This window comes from Barbus barbus (assembly GCF_936440315.1).
Source record: "Barbus barbus genome assembly, chromosome: 10".
Lineage (NCBI taxonomy): Eukaryota > Metazoa > Chordata > Actinopteri > Cypriniformes > Cyprinidae > Barbus > Barbus barbus.
The window spans coordinates 29,472,150-29,499,840 of record NC_136738.1 but is presented as its reverse complement, the minus strand read 5'-3'; the positions used below and the strand labels follow the sequence as shown (position 1 = coordinate 29,499,840).

The 27,691-nt window shown below is 35.2% G+C and overlaps 1 protein-coding gene across 1 annotated transcript; it reads left to right on the top strand.

Moving 5' to 3' along the window:
• Positions 1-657: 657 nt before the first annotated feature.
• col28a2a (collagen, type XXVIII, alpha 2a) lies at positions 658-27,361 on the top strand (the record flags this gene model as incomplete). The annotated part of the gene is made up of 36 exons (XM_079426339.1): positions 658-712; positions 2,655-2,810; positions 4,313-4,887; positions 5,842-5,862; positions 6,009-6,068; positions 6,928-6,981; positions 7,223-7,267; positions 7,978-8,004; positions 8,093-8,137; positions 8,246-8,290; positions 9,247-9,300; positions 11,531-11,599; positions 12,617-12,685; positions 12,812-12,880; positions 15,090-15,158; positions 15,492-15,560; positions 15,900-15,968; positions 16,073-16,141; positions 16,260-16,331; positions 16,442-16,510; positions 16,637-16,708; positions 17,950-18,018; positions 18,195-18,263; positions 19,046-19,114; positions 19,255-19,323; positions 19,675-19,743; positions 19,917-19,985; positions 21,038-21,106; positions 21,342-21,422; positions 21,534-21,569; positions 22,202-22,238; positions 22,326-22,883; positions 25,473-25,726; positions 25,834-26,035; positions 26,735-26,926; positions 27,288-27,361. The coding sequence occupies 36 exons, from the start codon at positions 658-660 to the stop codon at positions 27,359-27,361; spliced, it is 3,750 nt and encodes a 1,249-aa protein (XP_079282465.1).
• Positions 27,362-27,691: the final 330 nt, after the last annotated feature.

The window sequence follows — 27,691 nt, the reverse complement described above, 5'->3', positions numbered from 1 at the left end:
CATACTGCTATTTTTCTGTTTGTGCTATTTTATAAAATGAACAGCTCTATCGGTAAAGTGGAAAAATAATTTATTCTCATTGTTATATATAATTTATGAGACTATTTAGTGAACATCTGTTTCTGTTTTGTTAGTCTTTTATCAAAAAGTGATTGAGGCCATGCATTTTTTAAAAACATATATTTTTACTTTTTTTAAACTGATTAAAAGTAACAGTAAAGACATAATGTTGCTAAAGATTCTATTTCAAATAAATGGTATTCTTTTGAACTTTTATTCATCAAAGAATGCTGAAGAAAATGCATTACAGTTTACAAAAAATATAATAGGCTGTATTAAAAATGTATTATATAATGTTTCTTGAGAAGCAAATCAGCATATCAGAATGGTTTCTGAAGGATCATGTGACACTGAAAAGGTTTGTATCAACATAATATTACAGTTTTTACTATATTTTTAATCAAATAAATGCTGCTGAGCAAAAGAGACTTCTTTAAAAATCAACTCAAGCTTTTGAGCAGTAGTATATACACCATAGTTTTGTGGAAACAGCTAAGTATTTCTTTCAGAACGCAGGGATGATGTCACTTTCTCACATTGTGGTGGTATTTTAGGCCAGTGCAACACCCCTGATGACCTGGACAGAGGGACGGGACAATGCTAAAGAAAAGACTAGAGGAGGTCAAGCCCTCTGATCACCATGACAACCACAGTAGCATCTAGTGGAATGTCTGAAGAAAGACTAAAGACTTGTAAAACTAACTCCACCCATATTCCCCTTTGTTTGCTTCGTCTCATATATCTTGAGTCTGTCTTGTTGAATAAAAGCTCAAACCAGCAGTAGTAGATCAGCAGAATAGTTCTGTCAGTATCTGTACATCCGCATATCTTTTCAAATTCACTTCACAATGACAGTTCCTCATGAATGATTTGGGTCCAAAAAGCATAAAATTAATCCATATTAAGACTCATGCGCTATATTGCATGTCTTCTGAAGTCATGCTATAGCAATCAGTTTCATGAAAAAACTGTAATTTGGAGGACAGTCTTTTCCTTTGTGGATCAGTTATGCCTTTAATGAACTTAATATAATATTTAGGCTTAAATTTAAGATTTATGTATTTGATATGCTTATAAAATGTCATCCATTTGGATTATACAGCTTTAACATGAACTAATAAACTTAATGTGATGCATATTTATCAATCAAATCAAACAGTTAAGATTTATGCACTCAAAAAATCCTGGTGTAGTTGAACTATATGCATCTTTGATTTGATTTAAATTAGCATATTTTCAAAGTGCATTAATTCAAATAGTTTAGAATCAGCATAAATCTGTTAAAATGCTTAAAAGCAGTGGAATAAGCAACATTCAGTGAATGAGATTGAAACTAATTGAGGGTTCATTTATGTATGACTGAAAAGTATGCATCACGTTAAGTTTCTGTATGTTAAAACTGTGTAATCCAAATAGAAAGTGCTATTCAAATACATAAATCTTACACTTAGGCCTAAATATCTTTGGAGCATGAATTTTTTAAAAATGAAATAATTGGCAAAGGTACATGAGACACATCTATAGTGCTTACTGCAGTATGCTTTTAGATTCACTCTCTGCAAACTTGAGGGGAGACATGCAGAACTACTAAAGAGTTCGGTGGGTCCTCCTCCCCTAAAAAGGAGGAGGGAAATGGGCTGTGACATTCTGTTGAATCAGGCAGAAGTGCACTTCACTTCAGAGCCAGCTTCACTCACTCACACGTCACCTGAGGAACGCTGAGCTGCACACCTGCGCTGCTCGCTAGTGGCAAGAGGCTTTGCTGCCAGAGGTGAGTCCCTTTTCAACATCTAATAAAAATATGAGCTTTTCTTTTATTGCTGTCTTTGAGCTTTGCATTTTTAGTCAGGTAATAAAGTCTCTATGGAAGGTAATAATCTATAATGTACAGTACATGCCAAGCAGGTTTGTATAAAAAATAATATCAGTGTGAGTTAAAGGTTTTATGTGCCCTTGGAAATTGTTAATGGTTTATTGATTCATGTTTGAGGAAAAAAAATCATTAATTCACAACAAAAAAGATTTTTTTTGTATTGCATGTGATATTTTCATATCATTTAAGCATGCTTTTTACAATTTTTAACATTACATTATTGCATTATTATAAATATTTTGTAATGTATTAAACTAAAGGAAATAAATGAAACAAATACTTTCATGTTCTGTAAATACTTTTTTTAAATGATGTATTTTTCCATATTTTTTCACACTAATTAATTTTTTTTCTTATTGCCATTTTATATATACAGTCAATGGCCTTGAAACTAAGCTAAATTCTCTTCATGCTAAATATAATGTTTAATTTTTGTCCTTTGATTTTGGCATGAAATATGATCTTGCAGAGAAAGAAAATGTGTTTTGCATAAAGAAAATGAGAAAAAAAAACATTTTGCATTGCAAGTGACATTATTTTTATGACATTTAAGCATTGCTGCAATTTGTTAAAAGTTTTGTAATGTAATAAAATAAAGAAAATAACAATCAATGGCCTTAAAATAAGCTTATTTCCCCTCGTGCAAAATGTTATTTTCCTCTTTTGATTTTGGGGTAAATTGTGATCTGGATAGCATACTAATGTATTATGATTTTTGCAGGAGTGGCAGTCATGGCTCATACGTTGAGCTGGTCTGTGTTGTGTTTTGTTTTGCTGAGCGTTTGGGCTCAGGATTTCTATGAGCAAAAAACTGGACCAACAAGAGTTAAGACTAGAGGACAGACGGCAGCCGCTCTGCAGAAACATGAGGGTCAAGGTGAGGCGTATCTTTGTTTTGTGACAGTATGCATGCATTGTTTTCATTTGTAGTTAGTAAACAAGTCTGTTGTGGACATTGTTGATTTTTAATGATGCAATCAATTGTCAATGGATAAAATCAAGTCCTGTCCTACATGTTTTCTTATTGAATATCCCTTTTCACTCAAATTTGCCAATGGGTTGCAAATGCATTTGATGTTGACTTTAAACCATAAATGTGGTCGTTCTTGACACCTAATAAGGATATTTGTATGAGCTATAAACTCATGGGTCACCATCAGTGCTTCTCATCCTGTCTAAGAAACATAAAGCGAGTTTTATGCCTTAAACGTGCAATGTCATGTCAGGACATACTAGACATACTAGCAGCATATTTAAAGGCCGTCTAGGAGGAGGATGTGTCTGGATGTAGTGAATTTGGTGCCCTGAGGCGTTCAGTTCTCCTAACATGAACATGATTTATTTATATCTGTATAAGACCCGGTAGGCCATGTCTTGTCACTGGTGACATGAAGACTGATGAGATCAGATGACAGATTGCATTGCCTCATGAGTCCAAAAAGGATCATTAGGAGACTTGGAGGATTAGTGTTCTTTTTTTTTTTTTAAGACAACATTGACATTTTCTGAAACATTGTGGAATAATGTAACTTTTTCAGAAAAAAAAAGACAAATATCTAGATAAATGGCAGGGCTGAGCACTGTTCAGAAACTATTTAGAAGTGAATTTGCCTTTTTATATTCCCAATTGAATTGAAGATGTAAGGATGCAGAACTGAAATTCTGGAATTTGAATTTAATAAAGCATAAAATATGGAATGAGATGCAATGATATGCATATTGCTGCAGTCAGTCTACTTTTTGATTGTTTTTAAATAAATCCAATTTTATTTTATAGATCAGTTCATTATGAACAATGATCTAATTTATTTATTTTACAAAAAGTTATCATTTATCCAATTTACTCAATATATCTAATATGTATATATACATATATTTATGTATACTGTATATATGTATATACTGTAATTTACTTAAAATATTATATCTAATCTGATTTACTCAGTACATATATCTAATTTATTCATTATTTTATAAGATATTTATTTTTTCTTAATATGCATTATGAATGTTATCTTACGTACAACATATCTGATATTATTATTGACTAATATATTTTATTAATTTTTTTAATATAATAAATGGACTTTTACTTTACAAAACACTTAATTGCCAACAATGGTCTAATTTACCCAATATATTATGAAATATTACATATCTATTTATTTGTTTTACTCAATATATGTAACATATCATATATTTATTTATGTTTTGTCACAAAACGTATGGTGGACTAATGAATTTCCTTTGTTGTTTGACTGTGTTGAAGTTCTTCAAATTGCAACTCAGTAAATTCCTGCCTGTCATTCTGAATTTACCCAACTGTATAATAGTTTAATCTTTCTTTAACACCCTTTTTTTCCCATGCTGTGGCATCAGCCATCTTGGATGAGGACTGCGGTCTGGAGTTGGCCTTCCTGCTGGACAGCTCTGAGACGGCCAAGGACAACCACCAGCAGGAGAAAAAGTTCACTATGGACATTATAGAAGGCCTCCAGAGCATCCGCTTGGACACAGGTCGCAAACTCAGCTGGAGAGCGGCCCTGCTTCAGTACAGCAGCCACGTTATTATTGAGCAGACCCTCAAACAGTGGAAAGGCTCTGAGAACTTCAAGAGCAGCATCGCTCCGATGGCCTACATCGGCCACGGCACTTACACCACCTACGCCATCACCAACATGACCAAGATATTTTTGGAAGAATCGAGCCCGGAAAGCATCAAGATTGCCCTGCTCCTCACAGACGGGACTTTTCATCCCAGAAACCCTGATATCTTCTCTGCTATGGCTGACGCAAAGAACCAGGGCGTGAAGGTCTTCACGATTGGCATCACCCGTAGCGCCAATGAACCTGCCAACACAGCAAACCTGAGACTGCTGGCCAGTACGCCGGCCACCAAATTCCTCTATAATCTACAGGACAAGAACGTCATGGAAAAAGTCATAATTCAGATTGTAAGTATGGTTTCGCCAATCACTCATTGTGCTCTCACACTGTATGTACAGGCAAGCCCACTCAAAATTCTTCACAAATTTCATAGAAGTGCTACTCATTCAAGCAACTTGAGTATATTTGTGTTCATTATATTGGCTTCGGCTACCAATAAGGATATATTCAGCTTCATTTATTGCTGTTTAAATCCATTCCAAAGATTTTTTTGGTAACACTTTATTTTAAGGTGTCCTTGTTATACAAGTTACATTGTACTTACTGTACTATTATAACATTAAATAATGCATAATTACCCAAGTAACCCTAAGCCAAACCCTAATCCTACCATATAGTAAGTAAATGTACACTGTAACAAGGACACTTTAAAATAAAGTGTAGCCATTTTTCAGAGTTCAGGAAATGCAAAAAGTCTCCTGATTCTGTCTGGGCTTGTTCAAGAGTGAACGCGTTATAAGAGTTACAAGCTACTAACACTTCTCCAGCAGAGAAGCAGCCAACTAGCTCTGTGTACATGTTTGGGTATCTATACAGATTTCCAGATTTCATTCCATTTCAGTTCACATTTTAGTTCCAGGATTTAACTTGATTTGTGCATAATTTAGTTTTATTGTCCATTGGTAGATTACAAAATTACTGTATGTTTTTGATTCACTAAAAAGAACTGGTTCCAAAGAGTAAAAAAAAACCGCGTTAAAGCACGTTTCATATTTCTCGTTTGTGCAGAAACACTTTGATATAATTCCAATGTAAAGCAAGACTAGGCATGTTAAATGATACTGTTTCCTTTAATAACATTTGCTGCTCTGGGAGATTTGTATAATGTATGGCCTGATATTAACTGTTCATACTGTTTACCCAAACTGCACAAATGAAAGGCTTGCCAAAGAGCAGCGATTATCCTATATCAGCTAAAATTTGGACAGAATCTAATTTTCCTCTTGTTACTTTCTACACAGGCTCAGCTGGCAAATGATGGGGTAAGTAAATTATATTAAAAGTCTTTTGTGATTTTATGCATTACTGCATTGTTGAGGAATAGCTCATTTTTCCCTATCTCAGCCTTATTGAAACACAAAACAAATAAAACTGACTTTTCCATTTACACTCTTTCCTCTATATTTAGTGTCCTCTGTCCCCGAAGTGTGCTTGCGAGAAGGGTGAGAGAGGACCCAGTGGCCCGGCGGTAAGTATTTTCACTTCAAACTTCCTCCAACATGGGACGGTGTTTCCATGCGAGCCCACAGGCGCATTTTTCTCCTTTTTTCTATTCCTAAGAGGTATGGATTCCTTTGAGGAATGTCAACAGTGGGAAGAGACAGGCATGATTCTGACATTTTGGATAACTGCTTTGCTTTGTAAAAGTCAGGATAATTATTGTCTTTGTCAGGACCTCTCAGCTCCACCTTGGGCAAAACACAAAATACGATTCCTCAAAAGAAGTTTTCCTTCATGTTCAGACTGTTGAAAGTGAAGAGAATGTAATTGCGTGTTTTTGATGAAAACCTTGACTTTCAAACACCTACGGGTCCAAAATTAAGGTTTTGCCACACCTGTCAATGAGGGGTTAATAGCCTTAGTAATATATATATATATATTTGCAGTTATTTAGCATTATTTCTTCTTGCTTTTTTGAGACACAAAATGCATGCTGTTGTGTAACTTGCAGAATTATATGCAGTCATCATTTTTTACCCTCATGTCATTCTGAACCTGTATGAGTTTCTTTCTTCTGTGGAACACGAAGGAATATAGCTTGAAGAATGTTGGTAACCAAATAGTTTCCGGTCCCATTGACTTCCATATTTTTTGTACAAACATTCTCCAAAATATAGTATCTTCTTATGAAGAAAGAAATGCATACAGGTTTTCATTTTTGGGTGGACTATCCCTTTAAGTGCATGCACTGAATTTTGATTGGTTAGTTTTAGACATATGAGGTCTATGTATATTTCATAGACATATGAGGTCATTAATTTTTCTATTGAGCAAACGTTTTGGGTGGAGTTGACACTGCTTCTCACTTTCTCCTATTTCCCCCGCAGGGAAAGAAGGGTCGTCCAGGTGAGGACGGAACCCCTGGGGCTAAAGGTCAAAAGGTCAGTATTTTGCTTTTATTACTGCTGTCTATCGGTCATTCTCTCTGCCGTGTGCTTGCTTCTGTGGATGCACATGGGAAATGTGATGAGGAGGCTGATGGTTAAACTATGTTTTTGTCACTTCATATTTTTACTTTAGATTTCATAAACACTTTCTCATAATGAACAGTACAGGAATCAAGACTGACAAACCGTATTTTATAACCCTTTCTGAAAAATACTTGTTTTGTGCTCTTGTTAGGGTGATCCAGGTTTGAGTGGACTTCCTGGTCGTGAGGGTACAGAGGTGAGGGGCTGAAGCAGGGTCACAAAATCACTGCTTAATCGTCAAGTATTGTGCTACATGACTGAGCGATTGAAAAAATATTTGGGTAAAATGAAACAAGTGTGTACAAAAAAGAAAATATATATTTATATATTTATATATATATATATATATATATATAAATCACTGACCATGTTGGTGGTGACTTCATTTCCTGTTTTATGGCTTTCTTGTGATAAAATTGTATTACATAACACTGACTTTTACTTGGAAGACAAAATTCATTTTTATTTTAAAACAAAGCTGTTACTGTAACATTAATTATTAAGTTTAAGTTCATTATTAAGATTTTTTCAAACTATTTAAAAAAAATGTCCAAGATTGTTTTACACCACCTAGACATTTTTGAGACTTTAAGCCTACAAAAACTTTCAAATTAATCTTAATTAATCAAATTTGAAATGAGCTCATTTTGTGCATAAAATTGTATCATTTCTCAGTTTAAACATTTGTTTTGTTATCTATGTTCTATTGTGAATAAAATATTGGTTCATGAGATTTTGAATTCTTTTAGTTTTCATTTTATTCAAATTGAAAAAAATGTCACAACATTTCCGGAATTCGGGTTGTAGATTAGTGTCACATCATTGACCAATATTCAAGAATGAATGAATGAATGAATGCATGAATGAATGCATTCTATGAATAACGTCTTCCTGTTTTGTTCCCAGGGGAAACCAGGCTACAAAGGAGAGAAGGTACTAAATCCCTGCACCTATTCATAATATATTTATGTGGAAGCATATGAGACTGTCACGACTATGATTTTTTTCTGACCGTCTACAGGGTGAAAGAGGAGAATGTGGCACTCCAGGAATCAAAGGAGACAGAGTGCGTAACCCTTCAGAAGTTTCTGCACACTTCTCCAATATGTTGTGAACACAATAATAGTGTATATTTTTCAAATGCTAAATTTGTTTATATTGCACCATCTGATAGGGTCCTGAAGGTCCAGTCGGTACTCAAGGGTCCAGAGGTCTGCAGGTGGGTCTGATACATATATTTCATATTTATTTTTAAATAAATCTGTGTTTATATTTAAACATATGCGTATGTATATCAAAAATGTTTAATCACGTTGTTTACCGTTTACAGTTGTTTTATTTTAAAGCCATACTGTTGTTTAAAGCCTTTAACTTTTAAAGTGTTGTAACAAAAGTTTTTTTTTTATAGTTGTAAATTATAAAAAAATGTAGTAGTGATTTGTAAAATCCTACCCCAGATTCTTTTCAGTGTGTAGTTGATTGACAGGTGAGTTTTTGAATATGCAAATGTGGTTTGAGTGAGCCGTTTACACCTGTATTTAGCATTGACCACTCGTATTTCGATCACCTGAGACAGATGTTTGTACCACTCATGTATTTCAAACTAAAAACTTTCCATTTATTATTTCAAACTAAATCTGAGAGCTATTTTTAAGAATGCTTGTTTCCAACACAAGATTGCATTTTTTTAAAGGTAATTGCAACATTTTATATCACAATGAGAACTTTTTTCTAGTCATTCTGAGTTTCTCGCAATTGAGACTTTTGTCTTCCAATTCTGAGAAAAAAAGAGAATTACCAGATGTAAACTTAAAATTGTGATATATAAAACTTAGAAATGTGTGATATAATGTAAATGAATTTGGAGTTTTTAATCTGACAATTCTGACACAATTTTTCCCTCTGAATTTGTGACAGAAAAAAAAGTTGGAATTGTGAGATAAAAGGTTGCAGTTACTAATTACCTATTTTTTTATCCCGTGGTGGAAACGGGCTTCAATATATTTCAAAGTAGGTAAATGTTAAAACACGTTGAATTTCCCACAACATATGACTAAACGAGCATTTTACTGTATTGTAAAGCAGCATAATGCTTTGGTGTCTACAGATAATGTCCTAGAGACTCAAATGTTCATGCTAGACACTGTAACATACCCTTTCATGTTTCCCCTGCAGGGTGTACCAGGACCTCAGGGTGACATCGGACCAGAAGGCCCACAAGGAAAGAAGGTCTGTGGCTTATAATCACAAACCATTATCCTGAAATTTCTAGCTCATCATGTTTAACTCGCACACCTGGAAAAGTTTCACTGTCTCCAATGACTCCAGAAGTCATTGCTTATTTTTTTACATTGACTTTGACAATTAACTTTTATTGAAAATAGATGCAATTCTTTTAAATGTCTCCTTTGTCATTGATTCCAATGGAAAAAAAACATGAGGATGAGTAAATAAGTTATTTGAATTGTTAGGTGAACTAATCCTGTATGTTAGACCAACTCCTCTAAGTGTTTTCTTTCAAAAGAGACCATGGTTATGTCTTCAGTGCAAAGGGTTCACAAACTGCGTCCAGTTTAGTATAAGCATGCCTTGCACTTGTGCTCAAAAAGGGGGCGAAGATAAATGAACGTGTTTTGACATGTTTTGGATTTCCTTTAATAGAGGTCTGCTGCTCTGCCAGTAGTTTCTCCTTGTTTAATTTAACTGCAGGAAGCATTCAGAAGTTTAGACACCTCTGCAGATGTCCTCACTAATTAGGGATCCTTCTTCATACATGCACAGGTTCACAAAACTAGTGTCACAGACATCTAAAAATAGCTGATACCGTGATAATAAACAGTCATTATTATTTTAAGTAATAATCTTTACTCCCTGAGGTTAACCAGTCAACCAGTGAGATGCTAGAAAGTGCTTGTCAGGTCACCAAATGGACTATGGGTGGTCTGAGATTATTATCCTGGAAGCTAATAACAGTAGAAATGTGCATGATGGAAAAATGCTGTGCAAAGTATAAATTCATGCACAGACACACAGGTGACGTGAACAAAGAGAATTTCCAGCCTGTGGAAAGGCAGCACAGTAAGGGGATATTGTAAATGTCATGAGCAGATTTGTGACTGCTTGCACTAAGCTACTTGATTAAATTGGATTGTACTTTGTATTTTCTGACAACAGTTCATCTTTATATGGTTCAACTCCTGGTTGAAAATGAAAGGAATAGTTCACCCAAAAATGAAAATTAGCTGAAAATATACTCACCCTCAGGCCATCCATGATGTAGATGAGTTTGTTTGTTTTTTCATGGGAACAGATTTGGAGAAATGTAGCATTACATCACTTGCTCAGCAGTGGATGCTCTGCAGTGAATGGGTGCCGTCAGAATGAGAGACCAAAGAGCTGATAAAAACATCACAATAATCCACAAGTAATCCACACAAATACAGCCTGTTAATTTACATCTTATGAAGTGCAAGGCTGCGTATTTGTAAAAAAGCAAATCCATCATTTAGGCGATTTTACTATATACTGTCACTTCTGGCCAAAATACAAGGCCATAATCCATAATAACACTTCTACAGACGGTGTGATGCTACTTGCACCCTAAATATGAACAGGCATCACAAATAATTTAACGGTTCTGGTTCCGACTTTAATTCCCCGATTACAAAGACTACGTTTAGTAGTTCTGAGGTGATATATATATATATATATTTATATAATGATTTATATATCATTTACTCACTCTCATTGTTGTTTCAAACCTGTATGAATTTCTTCCTTCTCTTTAGCACAATAGAAGATATTTGGAAGAATGATGGCAAACAGTGAGTGGTAGCCATTGACTTCCATAGTATTGAAAAAATACCATGGAAGTCAGTGGCTACCAGCAACAAATGAACATTCTTCAAATGAAAGAAACAGGTTTGGTAAAGTAAAGTAAAGTCGTGACGTATTGTCAAGTATGGTGACCCATACTCGAAATTGGTGCTCTGCGTTTAACCCATCCAAGTGCACACACACAGCAGTGAGTAGTGAACAAATGCACACACACACACACACACACACACACACACACACATGCACACACTGTGAACACACACCCGGAGCAGTGGGCAGCCATGCTGCGGCGCCCGGGGAGTTCAAGGGCACCTCAGTCGTGGTATTGAGGGTGGAGAGAGCGCTGTACATTCACTCCCCCCACCTACAATCCCTGCCGGCCGGGGACTCGAACCCGCAACCTTTTGATTACGAGTCCGACTCTCTAACCATTAGGCCACAATTTCCCCACATGGTACAACATGAGAGTGAATAAATTATGACACATTTTTCATTTTTGGATGAACTATACTTTTAAATAAATACATACATGAGACCTGATTTCTCTCATTTCTCTTATGAATGTGATGTTTAATGAATTAGATGTATCTAGTCTGTTATTGTTGTTTGTATTTAATCACAGGGTGAGCGCGGCCCTGCTGGCCCACCTGGAATTCAGGGCGACAGTGGAATTGGACTTCCTGGACCAAAGGTCAGCCGCATTTTTGACTGCAAATTCACTTAAATTCTCCAAAATCGCAGCAAACAAAAAGACTTCAAAGCTGGGGAAAATGCCTAAACTGATTTACTGGGTTTAGTGTGTTTAGTTGAGTTTTAGTCATTTTTCAGCTAGGAGACCAGCTAAACCATCATAACACGAGCTTGGCTGAGATGTAAGACCAGCTTGGAGCAGCAAACCACCTTAGGCTGCTTTAAGATGTTTTTTGTTTCCTTTGACTTTGGTCAGTGAGCCACCTTAACCATGAACCCTACAAAGCCTATTGTATCATATTTGTTACTCAAATTTTTAAGGCCTCTATATGATCAACATTAACAAAACTTTACTTAAAAACCGTTGCACACAATCTACAACATGTCCTCTGTTGTCCGATTGAGGTTTATACTTTTTAGCAAGTAGAAGTCCTTTTATATAATTGTACAAATGCCCATCATCAGCTCAGGGTTAAGTGTGTTTTTGTTGTGAAATCTTTACTGATTTTTATACAGTAAGCAAAAGAATAGCTTTTACATTGTGAGTAATATTTGCTGGACTGAAGCAACATAGGTTTACTTAACTATCCATATATCATTCATTAGAAAAAACATATTAAAAAAAGTATCAAAAAGTAGCTTTTGAGGAACGTAGTTGTCTAGTCTCTCCATCATCATTGTATTGCATTGCATTACATGTTTTGAAACTACAAAGCTTTGATCATAAATCTAAGCATTTAAATATCTTCTTACTAAGACATATAATTGGTCTGTTATACTGTTATAAAGATCTCATTTACATTTCAAGCCATAAGAATTTCATTTTACTTAATAATTATCAGCATCTGCACCAAATTGCATATTTTTGCTCAGTTTGAATAAATGGTGATTTTCATTGTACAATTTTTTTAGATGACATGGATGGTAATGGTTGTGAATTCTCAGATATGCTGTAATTTTCTATAGAGTAGTTCTTACTTTTTCTCCTGAATTGTTCACGTCTTTGATCCGTCTGTAGGGAGATATGGGATTTCAGGGGAGACCAGGTCCTCCGGGTCCGCATGGCATAGGCGAGCCAGGTCTGCCTGTAAGTACAGAAGCAGAAATTCAAAAATATTCAGCTTCCACAACTGTTTACTTATCAGCACACATTGAATTTACACCCAGAATTGATTATATGACATCTTTTCCTCATATTTCTTCATCAAATCAGGGGCCTCAAGGGCCACAGGGGGTTCAAGGAGAGAAAGGACCAGCAGGAGAGGGCTTTCCAGGTCCAAAGGTAAGGTTAGCCCAAAAACGCCATGCTCTCACTAATGTCTCTATGCTCTTTAATCTACCTGGAGATTTGTAGCAGCCAAAGGCAATCTGAGAAGATCCAAGTAAACAAATGCATTAAAGACTCATAATTTTTATAACACCTCATTAGAGGCTTAAAGTTCCCTGGTAAATCCTCATTTCAAAACCCAAAGCTATTAATTATTGAATGTTCCATATAAATTAGCTGAGCATTACCAGCCTGAGGATGCAAGACAGAATTTAATGGATGCGTTTTCTTTGACTTCTATAAAGACTCTTTGTAATCTGTCTAATGTTAGCAGTCTAACTAGGTCTACATCAAAGCCAGGACTGTGTATAAAATGTAATCGTAAATTAAAAATACAGCAAAGTGATTCATGTCAAGGAGAGCCTCAGTTCTTTGAAAACCTTCACACAGTAGCTAAACTAAATTATATCTCAATATTTTTCAGATTTATGATGATATTCAGTATTTATGAAGATGCAAATCAAGTTTTGAATCAATTTGAAGTGAGGGGCATTTTTAGGATGTTTAATCAATATTTGTGACCATTTTTTCCAGAGAAATAAATGTATTGCTTTGGATTCATAAGTGCTCAAGATATATCAATTGTTTTGTGAACATTATCATAACTCTTTATAATATTCCTTTATCTTTAAGGGAATTATTGCGAAAATGATAACACATTTAATCAAGCCATCTTGCATTTGTCATTAGTTTGCATACATACATGTTGACTTTTCTTATCAATGTTCTTCCATCAGTTTATTTTATGCTAACATTTACAAATTAAATGCATTTGACAATTATAAATAAGTGTTATCGTTTATAGCTGCAACTAAACCCATTAAAAATAGTTTTCAGTAATTTAAATAAATCTGAAATAAAATGAAAAAAATTCAGTTTAAAAAACAAACAAACTAATTAAAAAAATTTAAAACTAAAACTAAATAAACATAAAACAATTTTATAAAAAAAAAATATTTCTCTACATGGAAATATGAAAAAAACTAATACAAATTATAAAAACAAATAACAAAATTACTAAAACTTAAATTAAGTTTAGAGTGAAAACCGCAAATATAAAAATAAAAGCTCATTTAAAATGAAGAAACTTACTAAAACTAAATAAAACATTTTTTTTAATAAAACTAAATAGAATACATTTAAAGACAATAATACATTTTAAAATATAAAAAATAACACTGGAATTCACTGCAGGTGAAGGTTTTATTTTAATTACTGTTAATTAAAGTGCCCCTATGGGTAATGAAAGGTTGATATTTTGGTTTTGGGAGTTCCTAACAACAGGTTGACATGCATGCAAGGTCAAAAAACACTTTCATTGTCTTATAATATGCATTTATTTGTACCTTATTTGCTCAACAACTCCCAAACGATTCGTTCAACGATTCATTTTTCCAAACCCCTCCTCTGTGTGACCCTAATCTGCGGTGATTGGTCCGATTGGTCTCATTTTCATCTCCTCTCGCCTGTAATGCCTGATAAAGCAGCGTTTGTGAGCTTTATGTACAGCGTTACTGGGGGAAACCACTATTTTTTCTGCTCCAAAAGCTGCACCTGGTGGCAAAGAATGAATTTGCATTTTCATTCAGACCAATGCGAAAAGACCAACAAGTGGGCGGGCAATAAGCTAATCGTTCATGTTGACATCAATACAAAACGGCTTGGGATTTGTTTTAAAAATAACTCGTTTCAATGATTCAGAGTCGACTCTTTCTTTTGAGAGACAATAACTTTATACACGGTGCACTTTCAGATTTAAACCTTTGCAGGATGTTTTCATTCACTTAGAGCTGTGTTACACACTGCATGAAAGCTCATTTTCAAAAATCCATATTAGGGATACTTTAAGTGGAGTTTGAAATTAATTGGTGCAAAACAACTCAAATTAGAATAAATCCAAGATCAAAAAATCTTGGAATAGCTCTAATTTAATCCTTATCAGTGCAACCAACCATCAGACAAATTGAGCCACTGTGAATAAACAACAATTAGGGCTCACTGAGGGATTATACTATATTATTACCAGTCAGAAAAAACAGGTGCTTTCTAAATCCCACAGACGAAGAAACAATTCGTGCAATGCTGTAAATGCATCTGAATGGCAGAGAAAGGGAGGCTAGCAATTCAGAGACACTGGGCTGATGACGCCTCTTTTGTTTGACAGGGGGACCGGGGTCTGGAGGGGCCGAAGGGACCAAGAGGACAGCCAGGCACTGGAATCAAAGGAGATAAGGTGGGCTGTAAATATATCAGCCCATGAATGGGATTCACACAACCACACTACCTACGACACACAAAAGGCTTAATGAAGTATGTAAACTAGCCCTAAATCCCCATTTAAACGCTGGGGAATTATGGGAGGGTAATAAAGACAGCAGATGGGAGGGCGGCACAGCTCAACTTACTGTGGGAAAAGATGAGTTCTGCTCACCTGCTAATGCTGTATAAAACACCAGTCATTTCTTATGCTCAAAATAGACAGATTATTATGTCCCTAAATTACATCTCAGGATTTTAGAGATGTATTACTCTAATCTGAGATGGACTCATCTCTTCTTGTCTTCAGGGTGAGTTTGGGCCTCCAGGTTTACCAGGACCGATTGGACTCCCAGGGCTTGGCATTCAGGGAGAAAAGGTGATACGACGTGTCTGTCCTTGACTTATGTGTTCTTAAGTGTCCTTGACTTGTTTAGAGGGTCCAGTAAATTAAGAAAACGTACATGAATGGACATGCATTATTACATAAAATAGATAAGAGTTGTGTTCAGTTAAACTGTACCTTGTCATAACAAACAGACAGATGAATAGTCACATAATCCTTCAGAAATCATTCTAAAATGCTGATTTAAGAAACATTTCTTATTATTATCAAAGTTAAAAACTGTGATACACTAAATCATTGTTTATTATTTCTATCATTATTATTAGTGATCTTATATGTTGGGGTTTCTAATGCAATATTTCTCAATATCAGGGTGTTGAGGGTCCGAGAGGGCCTCCAGGAGGAAGAGGAACACCAGGAGAAGGTTTCCCCGGTTCCAAGGTTGGTACTGCAAAAGGCTAAAGATTATAATTAATGGCAAGCTGTAATAAGAAACATAAAATTTGTTCTTGGCTTAATCTTTTGATTATTTTCCATTTTTCTAGGGAGAACAAGGTTTACCAGGAGAGATGGGAACCCCGGGAGAGAGAGGGCAGGGCGAACCTGGACCAAAGGTTTGTGTTCTTTAACCCGGGGTGGTGTTGGCTCAAAACTGTATGGGATGGAAGCTAGTTTTTTGACCATGATGAAGGCTTTACAAGATGGCACTAAGTACTGATATTATTTCTTCAGGGTGAACCTGGTGCATCAGGACTGGCTGGTGTACCTGGCCTTCCTGGGGAGGATGGAGCTCCAGGACAAAAGGTAACTCAGCTTTCTGATGTCTGGACTGGTATAAAGTCATCTAACGTGACTGAGATTGAGTGTTCTGCTGATTAGCAAGTTATTAAATGCATTGTGTTACTCTTCATCAGGGTGAGCCTGGGGCGACAGGTTTGAGGGGATCTGAGGGGGCTCCAGGAACTGGCACTCAAGGAGAGAAGGTACAGTACTTCAGATTTTCTTTCTGCACGAGTATATTGCGATTATCATCTGGTGGATGTCAAAAAAGGCTTAAGCATCATTATCTACAGTATGTTGACTGATATTCTGTGTTCTAATCTTAATAGGGAGATCAAGGCCAACGTGGCATTCGAGGGTTGCCAGGTGCACCTGGCATAAGTGGCCCATCGGGACCAAAGGTGAGAATAACTAAAGAAATGGAGCACAACATTGGTTCTGGAAGTATTTTAACATTTTCTCTATAACAAAAAGTTTTAAATAACAAGTTAAATAACTATGCTGTGAAAAAAGCAACCAAGTCAGAGAATTGCAGCATTATGAACTTTGATTGAAAGTTGAAAAATCAGAAGACAAAGACAAAAATGCAAAAGCCTGATTGTCTTATATAATTAACTTCGCATGCCATGAAGCATCACAAATGATTTAATGTTCTTACAGTAAAACTATCTATTTATAATCGCTGAGCATAAGTATAAAATACAGTATATTTTACAACGCACTACACACTACTGTTTAAAAGTTTGTGATCAGTAAGGAGTCTTTTTTGCGCCAAGCATTCGGGTGTTTTTTTTTTTAGTTGAAGAATGCTCAAATTTTGGGTAAAGCGCTGCACTCATCACTGTCACTTTCTAGCCAATCACAGTGGAGAAGGGACTAATACCGACCACCCTGTTTGTACTACGACTGAACAACATTGGAGAAGTTTTAATATTGCTTGTCGCCGAGTGTTTATGTCTTTAACAGGTGGAACTGGCAGACTACTATATTATTGGTATGAAAAATAACGCTTGGAGAAACATTTTATTTGCGAGCACCTGCCGTTTTCAGCAAAAACGCTCTGGTGGACACGCAAAGATTTGTTTTAAAGAAATGACTTTTATTCAGCAAGAACACCTTAAATTCATGACAGTAAAGGCTTTATAAAGTAAAAAAAAAAAATTAATTTAATTTTAAATAAATGCTGTTCTTTTGAACTTCATCATGATTCATCAAAATTATCAGTTTCCACAAAAATAGTTATTTTAAATTGTAATAGTATTTCACAAGATTACTGTTTTAACTGTAATTTTGATCAAATTTTACAAAAACCTTACTAACACTTTTGAACGGTAGTGTATGTTTACTGCAAAATATTTAAATGTCTGCAAGAGCGTATAAATATGAAAGAGTAGATGAGGTTTCTATTTCCAGAATCTTCCTGTTGTGCTCTATAAGGAAGGATGAAAACGATAAAGAATAACTAAATATAATCATATTTCAAATAAAACAAAAAGATGTGAAATGTGAGAGAACTGGATTTTTTTAACTCCAAGCTTACATCAACTGCTCAAGTAGCAGTGCAATAAATGCCTGTGGTTTCTCACATAGTTTTAGCAGTAATGCAGTTACATCACTGGAACATTACACTGTTGTTTTTTAGGGAGAGCCAGGTACGCCAGGAAGGCTGGGCATGCCGGGATTACCTGGACGAGCTCTTGCAGGAGCAAAGGTAACTACGCCAAGCTACTACAACCGTGCCACTCCCTACAGGCTGGGAGATGTCGTTGTATTAATGGCCCACTGCCAACGCTATGAATCACAACATTTCTATTTCACATTCATCATAGCCAACTTAGCAATAAAAGAGAGAAGTAATGGTATGACCTCAACTTCTCGTGTCTTCAGGGGGATGTGGGTCCCGCTGGTCCTCCTGGACCGATTGGAGAGACTGGTTACGGTTTGCCTGGTCCAAAGGTGGGTGAGACTTTTTAACCTGTAGACAAATTAAGAAAATGAGTAAAAGGAATAAGAGAGAGCAATATGTATATAACTGATCAAAAGTGTGGAATAACTCAGATTTTATAATGCTTTGTAATGCTTGTGAAAAAAAAAATATTGAAATAAGAGATTTTGACTATGCCAATCAAAAAGCAGCTCTATATAGCTTTTTTTTTACTGGTCAAAATAGCTTTTTAAACATGTTTTTGAAAGAAAAGTATTTATAATGAGACATTTTGCTTATGCTAATCATGAAACGGCAAACATTTTATATAGACAATTGGGATAATAAGTCTCTTATATTCACCAAGGCAACATTTATTTGATCAGAAAATAATAATAATGTGAAATATTATAATTTAAATTTCTATTTGAATATATTTTAAAATGTAATTTATTCCTGTGATGCAGCGCTGAATTTTCAGCATCATTACTCCAGGCTTCAGTGTCACATGATCCTTCAGAAATCCTTGTAATAAGCAGATTTGCTGCTCAGTTATTATTGATTATTATGAATTCTCAAATATTAATAAAGACTCTTAGTATTATCAGTGTCAACACCAGTTTTTGCTGCTTTCTTTTCTTTTGACATGCTTTAAATTATAATAATATTTCACAATATTACTGTTTTGACTGTATTTTTTATTTAAAAATGCAGCCTTGGTGAGCAAAGACTCCTTTTAAAAACATTTTAAAATAACGTAATTATTCCAAACATTTAACCAGTATATATGAAGTGATATCCTTATCACATTTAGGGTGATCGAGGTAACTCAGGACCGCCCGGACCATTTGGGCCTAAAGGTGAAGGTTTCCCTGGTCCAGTGGTAAGCAACTTCTTACATCCCTATTTCCACATAACGTCACTGCATGCCCATACTTCACTTAACATTTTCAGTCATCATCATAATTGCCATTAATCAGGTTTGTTGCTGGGTATTTGAGCATGTGTGTTTATTTTACACAGGGTCTGCCTGGTTTAGCAGGACCACCAGGTGAGCCTGGCCCTGACGGCATTGGTGTTCCTGGACCAAAGGTGAAGTTACCACTTCATGTATTTATGATGATGTAGGAGGGTAAATTGTGGCTTTCAGAAATGTGTTAAGGCACTTCAGCTTCATTAAATATGGCTTGATTATTAACACAATGTCTACACAATCATCTACATGGAAATGAACAGAATGGAAATAAAGAGCTTAGGTTAGTCATTGCTCTGTGATGGGCTGAAGTTAATTGTGTATATTTTTTTTTAACCATCCTTTGAAATGCTAATATTTTCAAACTTTTTTCAATGTATTAAGTCACATATGATGGAAACATTAAAATGTCCAGCATAGTTGGAATACATTTAAATGGTGCTTTTGATAAAACTTCACTTTCATTTCAGGGAGATGTTGGATTCAGGGGTTTGCCTGGTTTGCCAGGACCACCTGGTGAAGGACAGCAGGGACCACCGGTAAGACTGATATTCATCTGAAATCTCTCTGACTACAGTAATGAGACTGTGATACTGAACTGAACAAGAGCTCTGAACGGGATGCACAGGGAGTCTGTCTGTGTTGCTGTGGGGACTGAGGAAGACAAGTTGTCTGTTCCTCCCATATTAATTCTGCTGTCTTGCTGTTTCAGGGCAACCAGGGAAGACCAGGTCCTCCAGGACCACAAGGACCCCCAGGGGAAGGCATTCAGGGACACAAAGTAGGTTAACTATCAACTACCTGCAATATAGGGTGGGACGATATAGCTAAAATGATATATTTTTCACATTTAGTCTGGATATTTCTGTATTTACGCTTTAAAAAGTTGTTTTGTTTTCATAATGTCAGCCAAACAATTGAAAATGACCCTGTTTTTAAAGGGTTAGTTCACACAAAAATAAATATTCTGTCATTATTTGGTCACTCACATGTCGTTCCAAATCTGTATGACTCTTTTCCTTCAGAACACAAAAATATATGTATTTTGAAGAATGTTGGTGACCGAACTTTCGATTGCCTTTGACTTCCATTGTATTTTTTATCCATATGTGGAAACCGAAACTGTTGAAACTTCTTGTAGGTTCCGCAGAACAAAGAAATTAATACAGGTTTGGAACAACATTAGAGTGAATAAATACTGACAGAGTTGTAATTTTATTTTTGGGTGGACTATACCTTTAACTAAACTAAACTAAATCAAACTAAACTAAATTATATATATATATCAGGGTTTCCCAAAGTGGTTCGCGAGAGAATTGCAGGGGGTTCGTGTGTTGGAACAGGGTGTGCTTACGAGTGTATACCATTAGCGAATTAATAATAATAATAATAATAATAATAATAATTTTTTTTGCAAATAAATGTTACAGGTTTATACAAATGTCATGTAAATGTTAAATATTAAATGTATAAAAAATTATTCTCTTTTTGGAAAATCCTGTATTTAAACAATTATTGTGGAAAAAAATGTAATGCATTGTAAATTAAAGTAATGTGATTTTTTTTTTAATTAAACATACAAATGTGCCATTACATTATTGAAATATTTACTTAAAATATCAGGGGGTACTTAAGTAAATAATTTATGTCAAAGGGGTTCGGCTGACAAAAAAGTTTGAAAACCCCTGATATATATATATATATAAATAATGATGTCATATAAGAAGCAAAATCATAAATATTTAAAACACCACCAAGCTCTGTTGCAACATAGTATGGTGTTCAAGTCATGAGGACCAGGTCAGAAAATAAACTTTTTGTTAAATCCATCAGGGTGATCAGGGGGCTCCGGGAGTGACCGGGCCGAGGGGCCCGTCAGGAGAGGGACTTCCAGGCTCCAAGGTGAGACTTAGATCATACTAGCAACATAAAGACTCGGAAGCAAACATGCAGCTTGTGAATAAGAGAAGCACTCTGTATCACATATTACACGAGTAGAGGGCATTTACATAGATGTCTTAGAGGCACAATAGCAATAAATTATCCAGTTGAACTCGGCTTCAGGAATAAAAATTTAATTATTAGTAAAAATGTATGATACGAATCCTTTAATTCTCTAAATCTCTCTGTCCTGCAGGGTGATCGTGGTTTGCAGGGCGAGAGGGGCTTCAAAGGAATGAAAGGTGACATGGGTGACCCAGGGACTCCAGGACTAGCCGTGAGTTAATTCAGCCACTATAAACCATCTTTTGTGTAAGAGCAGACAGAGTTTTAAATGTGAATACTAAATCACATTGTACATCATGAGTGTTTTAATCTTTCCCTTTAGGGAAGACAGGGATTCAAGGGCGAACAAGGGCTCACGGTAAGATCAAATACATTTGCATCTTTTCAGCTGTATTTGGAGTTAATGTTTTGAAAAACCGTGCAACCATATGCATTGCAAATATTTAAAATTCTGCCATTTTTCAATTATTTTCAGAGAGAAGGCATTATCAAGCTAATTAAGGAGATGCAACTATGCAATCATATGCATTGCAAATATTAGCAAATTTTGTCATTTTGAATGATTGTTTTGAAGAAAAGAAAATCAAGCTGATTAAGAAGTTAATTTTAGGAAAGCTATGCATCCATATGCAGAGCAAATCCTGGTAATTTCAGTAATTTTTGAAGGATTTTTCAGAGAGAAGACATAATCAAGGTGATGATTAATGATAACATTTTAGTATGCAACCATATGCATTATAATAATGAGTTAATTTAGGAAAACTATGCATTGTAAATCATTTTCAGTGTTTTATCAAAGAGAAGACAATCAAGCTGATTAAGGAGTTAATTTTAGGAAAACTATGCAATGTAAATATTTGTAAATACAGTAATTGTTTAATTGTTAGAGACAAAACAATCAAGCTGATTAAGGAGTTAATTTTAGGAAAACTATGCAAACGTATACACTGTAAATATTAGCAAATTCAGTTATTTTTTATTATGTTTCAGAGAGAAGACATAATCAAGCTGATTAAGGAGATTTGTGGTGAGTTTTACACTTTCAGTTTGACAAAACAAATTATTTGATTATGAAAAAACAAGTGTGTCATGATATGACTGCATATATTTCTAGGATGTGGTATTAAGTGCAAGGAAAGGCCCATGGAGCTGGTGTTTGTGATTGACAGCTCTGAAAGCGTGGGCCCGGAAAACTTTGAGATCATCAAGGACTTTGTCACAGCTTTAGTGGACCGCGTCACAGTAGGTCGTAATGCCACGAGAATCGGTCTGGTTCTTTACAGCTTGGACGTCCTTCTGGAGTTTAACCTGGCCAGGTATATGACCAAGCAGGATGTCAAGAAAGCGATAAGGAACATGCCTTACATGGGAGAGGGTACCTACACTGGCACTGCCATCCGCAAAGCCACACAAGAAGCCTTTTACAGCGCCAGGAACGGGGTCAGAAAAGTAGCCATTGTCATTACGGATGGACAGACGGATAAGAGAGAATCTGTCAAGCTGGATATGGCAGTGCGTGAGGCTCAAGTGGCGAACATTGAGATGTATGCGCTGGGAATCGTCAACACCTCTGACCCAACACAGGCTGAGTTTCTGAGGGAGCTCAACCTCATCGCTTCTGACCCTGACGGTGAACATATGTTCCTCATTGATGACTACAACACACTGCCAGGTGAGCATGGAAGAAAATTAACCTATATACACACAGAAATGGTTGTTTGTTTGCTTGTTTTTGCATATATTATATAAATATATCATATAAAATGTATTTTCATATAGTTGTCATAAAACAAATATTGACAATGAATACGGTCAACAGGGTTAAAAACAGAATAAAATATTCTATTTGATATAAAATACAGGGCTGTTAAATCGATTAATCATGAAAAATGTTGTGTGTACATGAAATGTGTGTATACTGCGTACATTTATATGTATATAAATGCACATACATGTATATATATTTAAGAAATATTTACATAATATATTATATACATATAATACCAAAGCATTTTCGGTTTCGGATTTCAGCCAAGAATTTTGATTTCGGTGCATCCCTAATATATATATATATATATATATATATATATATATGCAGTGCCCTCCATAAGCATTGGAACAGTACAGACAAAATTGCTCTGTTGGCTGTGGAGTCAAGACATTTGCAAATATGATTAAAAGATGAATATGAGACAAAACTACAGAATGTCACATTTTATTATTAGCTGTTTCAACACACATGTTTTACCAAATAAAAAAAACAGCACTTTTTAGAGTTCATCCCACTCACTGATGTGAGCATAAGTATTGGGACAGTTGAACATAAGGCAGATATAAAAGATTAAAAGCTATTATTTAGTTGCAGATCCACAATCGCAACAGTGAGTCTGTGACCCATAGACATCACCAGACTCTTGGTCTCATCCTTTGAAATACTTTTCCCAGCCTTTAATGCAGCCAATTCCTATTGTTGCTTGTTTTGCGGAGTTTCTGCCTTTACTCTCCTCTCCAGCTGGTGAAATTCATGTTCAATCAGATTTAAATCTGGAGATTGACTTGGGCAATCTAAGACTTTCTATTTCTTTGCCCTTATAAATTCCTTGACTGAACTGGCTGGGTGTTTTGGGTCATTGTCCTGATGCAATATGAAGCACTTCCCAATGAATCTGGTGGCATTTTCTTGAATATTGGTAGGCAAGATGGTTTTGTATCCTTCCAAATTCATTCTGCTACTGTCATCATACATTAAGTCATCAGTAAAGTTGAGAGGGCCTGTTCCAGAGACAGCCATGCATGCCCATGCCATGACACCACCTCCACCATGCTTTACAGATGAGGCTGTATGCTTGGGATCATTTGCAGTTCACTTTTTTCTCCACACTTTTGCTTTCCCATCACTTAGATAAAGGTTCATCTTTGTCACCTTTGTGCTTTCTTGCAAACTCTAATCTTGCTTTTCTATTTTTGGTGCTGGTCAGAGGTTTGCATCTTGCTGTGTAGCATCTGTAATTCTGTGTCAAAGTCTCCTGAGGACAGTAGATTGTCAGAGCATCACCAACAACAGGAAGTTGTTGGTGATTTTACAGACACGTCTTTTAGGGTTCATTTTCACAGCTTTTATGATTTGTCTGTCATCAACTACAGTTGTTTTCTCCGCCGATCAGGTCATTGTTGGTTGCTGGTGTCGCTGGTGGTTTCCAAACTCTTGATTTCTCCATGCCCTTTGTTTTTGCTAGAGCTCTAATTGACTTCCTCTTTTCTTTTAGCATCCAAATTGCTTGCTTTTCTCTCAAAGTCAGCTCCCTCGTCTTCATCCTAGTTTGTGTGTGTCATCATCGAATACAAGATTCAGAATGCAGAAGTAATGGATATAACTGATACGACACATTCCCTGCTTTTAATATCTGAAGAATTACTGCAACAGGACACAGCTGATCACTTAGAAAGACCTGTGAGGCAACTGCTCCAATACTTATGCTCACATCAGATAGAGGGATGAAACTCTAAAAGTGCTGAACTTCTTAGCTGGTAAAACATCTGTGTGTTGAATCACCCGATAATAAAATGTGACATTCTGTAGTTTTGTCTCATATTCATATTTTAATCATATTTGTAAATGTCTTGACTCCACAGCCAACAGAGCAATTTTGTCTTTACTTTTCCAATACTTTTGGAGGGTACTGTATATATATATATAAATATAAATATATATTAGATATTTCTTAAAAATATATTATGTAAACACAAACTTTTATTTTGGATGCGATTAATCACGATTAATTGATTTGACAGCTCTAAATATGAAAAAGGTTAAAAATTAAAAAGGTATCTAACAACAACAACAACAAAAAACATGTCTTATGTATTTATTTAACTATTTTTATGTGCATACACACCTATATATGAACAACTTAATAAATAGAAAAAATGCCACCCAGAGACTTTCATGACTATGTTTGAGTTGTGAATCGGTTTATTGAAATAAATACAATTTTCAGACTGAACTTAAATCAGAGACACTATTTAAACATCTTTAAACAAGTCTTAACTCACTCTTATAATTCTAATAATACACCGTTTAAGACTGGCCAAATAAATGTTTTTAAATTTAAAAAAAATCACTGCAATAGTGTTGCTTAATTTTGTATCACCAGCAATATCAAAATGAATAATTACCCTAACTGCAAAAGATTAAAAGTTTAAAATGTAAAGTTCAAGTTATATAATTGCATCTTGCTCTGTGTTTGGTCTCATCATGCAGCTCTGGAGTCTAAACTGGTCAGCCAGTTCTGTGAGGATGAGAACGGGGCCCTTTACTTCAATCGGATTACCAACGGCTTGAACGGAAACAATGGATACGGCTATGGAAACGGCCAAAAGGATGTTTACTCATATGGGAATAATGTTTATGAGAACAGATTTCAGGAGATTTTACTGGACAGATCTCAGACTCACTCTAGAGGCAGAGGACACAGCATACCTCTCCCCATCAACCCCGGCCCTCTCAAAGCACAGGTCAGCTAACACAACTAACTTCCTGTGAATTTCTTTTGCATGCTAGACTAATGCAGACTGATTTGAACCAGACCGCTGTCTGATTCTGTGTTGTTGCTTCTCTGCAGGTGGAGAATGATGATGAAGGCGAGGATCTAGACATTAAGAAACAAACTCAAAGTGGAAGCACTATTGCTGTTGTCAATAAGACTGTCCAACCTGTACAGCCAGGAACCTCTTCCTCATCATCATCATCATCATCATCATCAGTGTCAACACATTCTACTTCAGTGAATGTGAATGCAAAGCCTCGTCCTGTAGTGATAAAAGGTAGTTTTTGCATACAACTGTTCTTACACAATATAATTATTGACGATATTGCATAATGTCAATAGTCTGAAAATATTATATATTGCAAATTATTAAATGCTACAAATGATGTTTCTATAATATAAAATCATGAATAATAACATGTATATGTGATAAAGCTAATTATTCATATTATAAAATATTAAATAAAAATAGCTTTTAATATAATAATATAATCTTTTATACATAAACAAATGTTGACAATACGGAATATTACAAATAGGATGAAAAATATAACAACAATTATATTTTATAATATAAATACATAAATAAATATAAATGTATAATAATACCATTTTACATATAATAGTTTAAAATATATAATATAATATCATTTAGATATAAAAATTTAACAATATTAAAAAATATTACAATTATATTTTTAATATATAAAGTAACGAATAACAAAATATAATTTTTATTACAAAGCTGTTTTAAAATATAAATATGGACAATATTAAATATTAGCAATAGGCTAAAAATATTTTATCATAAAAATAATATATAATATTGATTTTGTATACAAAGGTTGTTCTAAAACCTATTGACAATATTGAAAAATATTACAAATTATACTTTTATAATACATAAAAAAAAATATTTAAAAAAAAAAAAATTTCTGAAAGTGTTTAGGTATATTACTTTCTCTTTTTTGGTCAGAATCAGCTCCGCTGGATCCCCGGTGTTCGCTCAGTCTGAGTCAGGGCACCTGTAGAGACTATGTCATTCGCTGGTACTACGACAAACAGGCAAACGCTTGTGCTCAGTTCTGGTACGGAGGCTGTCAGGGCAACGATAACCGCTTCCAGACAGAAGAAGAATGCAAGAAGACATGTGTCCTCACAGCCACAGGTATTATTCACTCCTACAGACATGAATGAAGAGTTAATACAAGATAAGCTCTGTCAACAGCAGAGCATATCATTAAAAGCTGAACTACTTTTCTTGGTAGATATTTTTTCAGATATTCTTAAGAACATTATATCACACATACTGAACTTTTCTTCAAAATGTGACAGGCTTTGCATCTTTCTGGCATCTTTTACTGACTTTTTCTGCTTTTATTTTTATAGCAGGCTAAATGGGATGAAGATCTACATCGGTCATTCTACACTGAACCCCAATAAATGAACTTTATGCTGGTGATGGTGTACTGCAATGAGCCATCAGCAGTTCTTATCATAACATCATAAAAATGTTCCCTATCTTTAAGCTCAGGATCTGGAGAAAATGTTTATGCCCCGAATAAGTCAAAAGATTTTCATAAACAAGTACCTGCTAAAGTGAAACGCAGGTGTTATTATGAAGCTTCAAAGGCCATTTATTCATATGCACAACTCACATTTCTTATATTTCTCGGTATCCACTGAGAATCTGTGCACTGCTCTACATGTGACAGTTGTGACATGCAGAAATATTATTCACTGGGGATTGTATGAAGGTAAAATGACGTCAAAAAGATTTGCATGCGCAAGAAAAGATTTGTAAAAGTGTAAATCGCATTTCAAGTGTAAGAAAAAATATTTTCCTGATTTTTGTAAGTGTAATTCTGTAGTTTTGGCACGATTCTCTCACTGATTTCAGATTTGCAAGCGCGAGTGGAAGGCGGGTCCTTCT